The sequence below is a fragment of the Apium graveolens genome, chromosome 5, assembly GCF_009905375.1.
Source record: "Apium graveolens cultivar Ventura chromosome 5, ASM990537v1, whole genome shotgun sequence".
Classification (NCBI taxonomy): Eukaryota; Viridiplantae; Streptophyta; class Magnoliopsida; order Apiales; family Apiaceae; genus Apium; species Apium graveolens.
Genome location: NC_133651.1, coordinates 226,707,079 through 226,717,549, shown reverse-complemented (window position 1 = coordinate 226,717,549; position 10,471 = coordinate 226,707,079). Strand labels below are relative to the sequence as shown.

At 29.5% G+C, this 10,471-nt stretch overlaps 1 protein-coding gene across 1 annotated transcript; it reads right to left on the bottom strand.

The window, feature by feature from the left end:
- Nucleotides 1-4,613: 4,613 nt before the first annotated feature.
- On the bottom strand, nt 4,614-6,114 carry LOC141660758 (uncharacterized). The gene is made up of 3 exons (XM_074467747.1): nt 5,571-6,114; nt 5,273-5,474; nt 4,614-5,181 (listed from the first exon to the last, which is right to left on the bottom strand). The coding sequence occupies exons 1-3, from the start codon at nt 6,112-6,114 to the stop codon at nt 4,614-4,616; spliced, it is 1,314 nt and encodes a 437-aa protein (XP_074323848.1).
- Between the last annotated feature and the right edge of the window lie 4,357 nt (nt 6,115-10,471).

Below are 10,471 nucleotides of genomic sequence, written 5' to 3'. Positions count from 1 at the left end.
ATATATGATAAATAAATGTGATTATATTATTTAGTTAAAAGGAATCGAACTATATATAGTTGAAAAAGTATAACTTTAGTTCTATACCTAATAATTATTTATTTGTTATAATCTAACATGTTACCTTTACTTTATTATTAAATTCTTTTGTGAAATGAATTGTATAATTATTATACGAATTAAATATTTTTTGTTATTATAGATAATTGGATATTACTTAGTATTAATTGATATTTATCTTTCTAGTACAATTTATTTAATATTATGTAATTATTGATAAAGATTATTTTTCAAATTAAAAGTAATTAATAGATATTATTTTACTGATGTAGGAGGATTTCGGTGTTATTAATTAATAGTATGATGAATCGGAGCAATGACATGATCAGTCTTTGGGATTAGAGGATCATACCAAACCAACACTTGGAGGATGTAGGGATTGTGTCATGGTATATACTGAATGATCATATATACTGAAAAATCATGCTACTTTATGATAAATATTTTATTTTAATTCAAATTTATTTATTTTAAAATTTTATATCCCTACCTATATAAACATTATTATTATGTACTGGATTGTTAATCTTTTATTAAAGATAAACCTTAAGAGTTTTTTTATATTTCTTGTATATTCAAGAAATCCTTGTAAATTCAAGGTTTGTCTCGTGAATTCAAGATATTAAACGATTTTTCTTGTAAGAATTCTTACGATAATTAGCGTTTGCTTATCCTAAACTTTCGTGCTGCGTCATTTGCTTAATTTATTATTACTTAATAAAATCTGAATAGAATTTATAAATTCGTTAGTGTTAAAATATTTTATAACTTAAAAAAAATGGACGCTGAGATTAACACTAACAATTATAGTCGTTGAATCAATAGTTTTTTGTTTAAAAATAAATAATAATCAATAAAGTTATTTATTGTTTTTTAATTACTATTAAAAGATGTTTTCTAGTTTAAAAGTACACAAACTGATATAATTTAAATCTGCAAAAAACATAAGTAAATCCGTGTTAATAGTTGTGATTTAATAGTATAAAATTTTAAAAATAGTTATGTAATGATACAGTAAGTACCAAAATTTATATTTCGATACCTTTATTCTGCAATAAAACATGGTTTTGATACATCAATACTTTAATGTTGTAATAAAACTTGATTTCATTTGTTAATAAAGAGTATAATATTTAACTACTCGTTCTTCTGATATATTTTTTTCCTTAATTAATTACACACGCACATAACAGTAGTCGAACTTCTATTATCTATATTATCTATACTATACTATAATAACAGAAATGGGATATAATTTGATATGTTGTTTTTTGATTGGTTTGGTAATCCTCATTTATGACCATCGCATCATTTTAATCAAGTAATCAGGATCGTTAAATTTAGATACCAAAAGAATATACATTACTCAAACTTACAGTTTCGAACCCGCGCCAACAAAAAAAAATTATATTATTATTTAAACATTATTAAAACTCCCGGGTTCGAACCCACCAACATCAAATATTTATATTATTATTTATACACTACCCAAGATTCAGGTTCGAATCCCGTCGATAACAAATATTTAAATTATTATTTATAAATATACAAATAAGGTAATAATCCAAAAAAAATTATTATAATTTTAAATAATATAAAAATATTAATAAAAACTCATATATTGCCCGAACTCTGAAGCTAGTAATTTGATAATAGGGAATTAAAGGTTCGTGACCATGACTACTATTTTATCATGGCCCATCTATACGAGACGCGGGCTGAACTCTTGAGCAATATTCTGACAAGCTTCGCCCATTAGAGAATTTAGATTTTCAACAGATCTACGAGTGGTAAAAATTTAGAGCAGACGATTTCGTACACGATATAAAAATGATACGAAAATAACAGGTTTGATTTGGCATTTTTGGTACACGAAAGTATACGAATACGAAAGTACACGGATGAATTTAGTGTCGGTTTTAGGCTTACACTTGGTTACACGACACGAAACGAAAGTACAAGAAATAAATAAATATTTAAACAAATTTATCAAAATTATGTGAATACATATATATCTTATAATAATATTTTACTTATAATATTTACAAAATATAGATACAAAATAGATTCAAATTTAAATTTCATAAGACTTGACTGCACTTGAGTCTTTATGATTTATTGACTTAAAACTCGACTAGTAAAAATTTAATATTTAAATATATATTTTATTTATCTTTATTTTTAATATTAATTTTAAATTACACGAAACACGACATGAAACGTAGACGAAATGAAGGTACACGAACACGAACCGAAACGAATCCTTAACGGTTCGGGCTTGGGTTATATATTCATGACACGAAATACGAAAGTACACGACACGAAAGTAAACGAAACGGACGAATTGTCAGCTCAAGGTAAAATGACATTTCAATTTGAATTCTATTCGGTTAAGAAAAATTGTAGTTTGGCAATAAAAAGTAAGAAAGTGGATAAAACGGTGGAATTAATAATATTTAATATATAAAATGAATAAAGTGGAAGAAAATAATAGATATAAGCGAATGAAGTAGTCACTTTTTATAATATAAAATTAGACTATTTTTAAATTGTATAAAATTGGGAGGGACATCCTAAAAAGAGCACTGTATAGAAATGAACGAGATAAAGGAAATATAATTTATTTTTAATAGATCCGTTTCTAAATAATAGTTGCCTTGATTTTTTGGACATAATATAAAGTGTAAGACCAACCTTGACGATCCTTGCAAAAGAAATATTTATATAACATATATATAGGCATTTACTCGGTCAAGAACCATTTTATATGAAAAATTGTGGAAAATTATCGTTTTTATTATAAAATCTCATCATAAATTGTAAAATTTTATTAAAAAAAATATAAAATTCGATGCTAATCTAGAATAATAAATATAATAAAAAAATTAATAATTAAAATTTGATAAAATTACTTGATTTTAAATTTGATTCTACACTGAGATAATTTTTAATAAGTGTGATTTTACTGTGATTCTACTATATAACCAATTTAAACTTCTTCAATAATTGCAATAAGTTTTTAAATAAAAAATTGTGTAATTTCGATTTTTAACTTGATAATTAAAATTTATAATTATATATGATGAAAAATAAAATAAATTATATATTTTATATTTTTTAAATAATAATTTTTAACGATTCTCTATAAAAGGGTATTACATAGAGTATTACCCATATATATATGGATTAAGATAACATATTGATTTTTCATAGATTAAGATCTGCTTTTATATATTCTTGTAGGACATATTGGGAACTCGTCGCCCAAGATTAGTTGATTACTCACGAACCAAGACTTGGGTTAAAATCTCTGTTTCTTCATTCATTGTTCGAGTTAAAAAAAGTTTATAATTCATATTTCACTAATATTATATAGGTTCCTCGTGTCGTGCAGGTGCATGTATACTGAAACTTTTAAAATTGACAATGGCAATTTAAAAGAAAAAAAAATCAATTTTGTCATCGTAACACATTAATTTATCTGCTGAATGGTTTTGTAGGTGAATGGTTGGGAAAAACCAATCTTTGTCCATGAAAGGATTAGATGAGATTATGTATTATCTTAATTGCGTTTAGGTTGCCAACCAAACCAAAGAAACCAAATTCTTGTGAACCGAATACGTTTATTGATGGATTTATTCGTAAATTAATATATATTATTAGCTCATCAACATTTCATACGTGTGCTAAATCATTGTTAAATGTCAATTAAGCGTCTATCTCACACAGTTAGATAATACTCCTACTAATTAAATAGTATTTGGCAGGTCAGGAAGCAAAACCAGGACATAGGAACATCATATGCACACCACATTTATCTTAATGGAAACTGTTCCATTCTTTGAAAATTAGGTAATCATGACTTGGTAGTATACTGTTGAACAACCGTTCCTCTAGCTGTTTCACATTTTTAAGAATTGTATTAATTCATAGTTAAAGTTAAACACTGTTGAAAAATTATGGAGAAGAGATAAAATAAAATAAATTAATTATAATATAATTTATTATCGATTATAATAAATTACGGTTTTACATGGTCAACAAATTAATAAATAATAAAAAAAATACTAACAAAATAATTATCATAATAATAAAATTATTTAATAATGATAATACAATTCATGTTAACAAACGTTTTTTTTAACGGTTTTAACGGTAACATTTAGCATTTACGGAAGCCTAAAGTTACATGTGCGGGAGGCTTAGTGTATGTTTGGGTATTAATATTTTTACCTCATTTAAACTCAAAGCCTGTTATACTTTCGTGCAGACCGTTTGACAAATTAAGAGAAATGAATTATCCAACCCCTAGGATGCACGGGTGCGGATGCGGAGGGTGTGGGTGTGGGTGCGCAGTGCGGGGATACGAGAACTCGCCAAATTTAAAAATATGGGGATACGGGTGGGGGATTCGGCAGTTATTAAAAAATTATAATATATATATATATTAATATATAATAGTAAGAGTGCATTTAACTTAAACTAAATAGAGAAATATATAAGTTTAACATGCTTAATAATTAAATTAACGTATTAAATAATAGAGTCAAACATCAATCATCATTAAACATAGCTTCTATCTCTGGCTCATCAAATGAAAGAGAAGCAATCTCAAACTCCTCGCCTCCATCAAACGGATCAAAGCAATCACCGCCAATGTCCCACAACTTTGTTTCTCCAGTTAAGTAGGCATCACTCTTTCTCGAAAGAAGCCGAAGGTTGTTGTGCACATAAACTAAATTTTCTACCCGAATTTGTAGTATCTTATTCCTTCTAATAGAATGAATAAAGGAATAAGTACTCCAATTTCTTTCGCAACAGGATGAAGAGCAAGGCTGTCCTAATAGCTTCAAAGCTATTTTCTGAATATTTGGAGCCGAAACTCCATGAATAAGCCACCAAATCTTTGGCTCCATAGTACCTCTATCTTCAATAGAATTAGAACTACCAAATGTATCCATTTGTCCTGAAAATCGGGCATATTCAATATTAACAGCTTTCCTTGCCTCCCTGTCCGGAAAATATCTTTTGATGCATTTGTTTCTTTCCTCGGATATCTCGATATCATGATGGGGAGGAAGACGATCTGGAGCTGCACTAAACCATGCATCACTATAATACCTACATAATCAGTTAAAAAAAATTAATTAAAAAACAAGTCCAAGCATAAACTGAAATTCGATAAATGACAATTTAAAGGATATAAATTTACTTTGGGTTGAGTGAATGAGCAAGGCAATGAAGTGGTGAAGAACTCTTAGTCCATCTATCAATAAGAATAGCATAAACCACATCATAAAATGTGGATTCCTCGTGGAGTTCTTTCCTTTCATGCCTATATAAAATATTTTTCACTTTCTCGATCATTTCATCCCACATGTCATAAATCAAGTGAAGTGAGGGCTTATCTGTATCTGCAAAGCGAAGCATATCATACATGAGAGTAGTAAATTGAAGGATATAATCAACCTTATCCCATCACACTTCATCAAGTACTGTCATCCTCAAACTTTGAGCTTTTGAGATATCATAATCACGATAAGTACTCCACTCCTCACAAAGAACCAACCTTTCAAGGGCACGTTTTAGTAGTTTAAACCTCCTTAGCATAACAATCACGGATGCAAACCTTGTTTCAGCAACAGATAGCAATTTTAAAGGAGAAATTTGATTAAACATTGTGTTGACCATGTTGTGCTTAAGAATGAAATTCTTAATCATCATTGCCTTCTCAGCCACTTCCGTGATCCAATGACACTCAATATACACTTCTCTATTGGACTCGATATTCTTGGCATCACAATTATTTTTTAGAGCTAAATTAAGAGTGTGCACAACACACGGAGTCCAAAATATTTGAGGAAAGTAAGTCTCAATGAGCATACCTGCTGTCTTGCAAATAGGAGCATTGTCAGTGATAACTTGGACAACATTTTGAGGTCCTGCCTTCATATTTACCTCTCGGATTATATTGTCAATGTGAAACTTATCTTTGTATTCACCTTCACAGTTAACAGCCTTCAAGAACATGGGACCACTTTCAGTATCTGCCATAAAATTTATCAAGGGCCTTCGTTGACTATCGCTCCATCCATCGGATACTATACTCACACCTTTCTCCTTCCAAGTGGTTTTAATTATTCTAATAATCTCTCCACGTTGGCCCTTTCCTTTTGCAGTAGAGTTGTGCGCAAAGTATTATAACTTGGAGGAACATAACTTGAAAGGTTGAATTCAGAAGCCATTCTATATGAATTGATGTAATGGAGATTTCTTGCATAATGAAATGGCAAGCCCCCAATATAAAATGCTCTTGCTATCTTCGCATCCAATTGTGCTCGCAACTCCATATTATATGTTTTTTGGATCGGGTTATTTATGTCTACTGCCTTTCTTTTTTATCCTTGAATTCCCTGCATTGGCATTTTTTGAACTGTTTCCCAAGCACTAGCACTGGATGACTGAGTTTGAGATGGTGGAAGTGGAATTTCAATGGGTCTCCTTCTCGCTTCAGCCTCTAACAACTCTTTTTGTAGCTCTCTATGGATTTCTGGAGAGATTTTATTACAAATTTGAACTCCCAGCCCTTTTATCTTCATCAAGTGAGCTTTTACCCTTGAATATGATCCGGTGAATTCATAGTTGCAGAAGTTGCATTTGATTCTTGCGTTTCCACCTCTTTCCCTTGATTTTGTCAATTTTGTCACATGCTTCCATAATATATCTGCTTCCCCTGTTTGCTGGCTTTTAGAAGCTGTTGTGCCCGTGCTTGTGGAAGAATTTGAGGATGATAAAGAATCCATACCTACATAAAAGAAGCAGTTGTTCAATGTTTAATGACAAGCAAATTACACAGTCAACAGCAGAAGAGTTGGAAGAGGAAGGCAGAGGAGAGGAAGAAGATATACATACAGAATGCAGAGTAAGAAGATATACATACGATACACACAATCAAATATATATATATACACACATTACACAATAGTATATACAATTATAACAATTTACATACAAGAAGAAAGACATACCAGAAGATTGAAGAAAAATGTCTCTTGACGCTTGACTGACCCGTTGAGATGAGTGACCCGTTGAGATGTGTCTTGGCGGCTTGAGTTTTTTGGGTTATAAGTTATAATAATAATAATAATAATAATAATAATAATAATAATAATAATAATAATAATAATAATAATAATAATAAGAAATCAGAGTTTTAAAATTAAAAAAAAAAGTTTGAAAAATTACGAAAACTGCCCCTCCCGCACCCCCTTCCCGCACCCCCGCCGCACTCATGTTCAGAAATTCGGGGACACGCCATGTGGCGCACCCGGTGCGCACCCATCCGCACCCCCGGGTGCGCAGTGCAGCACTAAACTGCCGCACCCGTGCTTCCTAGTCCAACCCATTTTGGGTCCAAATATGAAAGTGGGAATTCTTAACAATCCACTTTTCATTTTCACTTACTCTTCGGTCTTTTCACTTCTTCATTTTTTTCCTAGTTGTTGAAGATCCTTTTTAGTTTAATTCAAAGATTTTATGATTATCAAAATCTGCCCTTAATGTGTCAATTTTTATTTTCAATTTTGCGTTTATATTATTGGTAATATATATTTTAATAATTATATTTTTATATTTTGTCTTTTTAATTTGTTTTAGTAGAATATATTTTAAAATTTTAAGCCATAATACCTATGTTATTGTGTAGTATAAAAGTAGCATGTACGTTAAGAAAAAGTATAATTTAGTGAAAAAAATAAAAAGAAATGAATAAAGTGATGATACCAATTTATATTTAATGTATAAAATGAGTGTAGTGAAATAAGTAGTGGATGTAAGTGAATATAGTTAATTTTTATATTATAGAACCTTACTATTTTTGGAATGTATATATATTTGAGAGAGACGTCTCAAAAAGGACAATGTATAAAAAATAAAAATGAACGGGACAAATGGGTAGGTTGTAATTTATAATTTATTTATTTTTTAAATTTTATTTTTTGTATAAGTTATAATTTACCATACACATCATCAACTTATAAGTAACTTATACTCCCATGTCTCATTAAATTCTTTACATTACTTTTTGGCACGCTTTTTCAATATTCCTTTAAAGCATAACTCCATTATATTTTTTTTAATTTTTTTTATGAATAAAAGTTTGATGTTTAATTTTTTTTCAAAAAAAAATTAATAAAATATTATGAAACTATACTTTATAAAAGTCTCGAAATACGTGCAGATAGTAAACGTATAGAACCCAATGGAACGAAGGGAGTATACAAAATTATCCAAACACATGAATAACTTATAAGTTACGATATTAATATCACTTATATAATATATTTTAACACTTTTTAACTTTAAATAATAAGTTACATTTTTCAAGAAACATCAAACAGACCCTTATTTATGTGCTACTATACTGATTATTACTCCCTCTATCCCTCGCATTTCTTTATTTTTTTTATATGCTTGACACGTATGTTAAGGTAACCATAAAGTATAGTTTCGGAATTCATATTTTTTTTGAAAATTTCGTAATTCATTTTTAAAATATTTTTTTATGAAAATTTTAACATTATATTTTTATTTAGAAGAAAATTTTAAAAAAAAAATCATGCAACTATATTTAATAAAAGCATTAAAGTGTGTGTCGAGTTCTCGTCCCCCAATGTAAAGAATTGAGGGGACGGAGGGAGTACTTCTTTACGTGGATTTCTTAGAGCAACTCCAAAAGGCTCATAAATCACCTCCTAAATCAAAATTTAGAGAGAATTGAAAATTAACTCCAACAAACTCCTAAGTTATCCTCAAATTTTTAGAGCAATTCCAAGAGTTCCTTACTCCTATCCTCAAAAATAATATTATTAAATACGCTCCTTGTAACTTAAAATAGAAATTTGTCTTTTCAATCCAACAATTCTCCTCAAATTTATCTTAATTTATTTTCTAAACTATATTTTGAACATAGATATTTCACATAGACAGGATGCACATGTTATCTATAATCACACGTTACTACACACTACTATTATATATGGCATATCTTGCATGTTTTTCAACCAATTCAAATACTTTAGTTACATTTTTTTTTCTAATATAATATAAAATGTTGAATCTCTCTTTTTGTAAGGTATAAAATATTGACTTAGGAGCTTAGGAGTTAATTTTCAATATATTCTCTCTAAATTTTGACTTAGCAGGTGATTTAGGAGCCTTTTGGAGTTGCTCTTAGGAGCCACTATTTCCTCCTCAATTTTAGGAGTCTCTCCTCTCCTTACTTCATTTTTTATTAGTATATACATCTTTTCTTAATTTTATATCAATATTATTTTTCTTACTCCATTGTTAACATAGTATATTGAATTCAATTTACTGCCTCGGTGATATTAAGCTGCATTATTTACACAGTAGATTGAATTCAATTTACGGTCTCGGTGATATTAATTAGTAACAGTAGATTGATTTCAATCTACGGTCTTGGTGATATAAAAAAGTTTCCGTGACAAAAAATACATAACCTTTTATATAATTAAAATTCAATATTTTATACCTTACAAGAAGAGAGATTCAATATTTTATATTATTTTAGAAAAAAAATGTAACTAAAGTATTTGAATTGGTTGAAAACATGCAAGAGATGTCATATATAATAGTAGTGCGTAGTAATGTGCAATTATAGATAATGTGTGCATCCTATCTATGTGAAATATCTATATTCAAAATATAGTTTAAAAAATAAATAAAGGTAAATTTGAGGAGATTTGTTGAAGTGAGAAGACAAATTTCTATCATAAGTTACAAGGAGCCCATTTAATAATATTGTTTTTGAGGATAGGAGTAATGAACTCTTGGAGTTGCTCTTAAGTTAACAAAATCCTGAGGACTGGTTTATGTACGGAAGATTCCTCGTGTTTTGATCCGGGAAAAGGTTAGCACACCATCTCATGATCATTATTATGATCAATGACCTAAATTCGAACATTATTTGAAATTAAATTTAAAATTTTGAGATGCTGGATCCCTAAATTTCCGGTCCACGCTGACTGAGCCATTTGAGGTGTGTTAGTTCTCATCTTAAAATGAGGGAAAATATTGTTTTTAGTGTTGATTTTTTAATTTTAAACTAAACCGGACAATTTTGAAAACAACACGACTTACACAACACGGAAATTTTATGTTTATATTTGCCTTTTTAGTATACGACACGAAAGTACACAAACACGAAAGTGCACGGTCGAAATTTAGGGTCGATTTATCACCAACCAGCGGCCAAAGAGCACTCAAGGGACGAATTCCCATGATGTTCAGGAGAGGATTAGGGCTCATGAAGCTGAGATCCAAAGGCTGAAGTGCGACCTGGAGGTGCGCCTGACCTCAAGACCCCCACTTATTGCGAGGCAAAGAGATT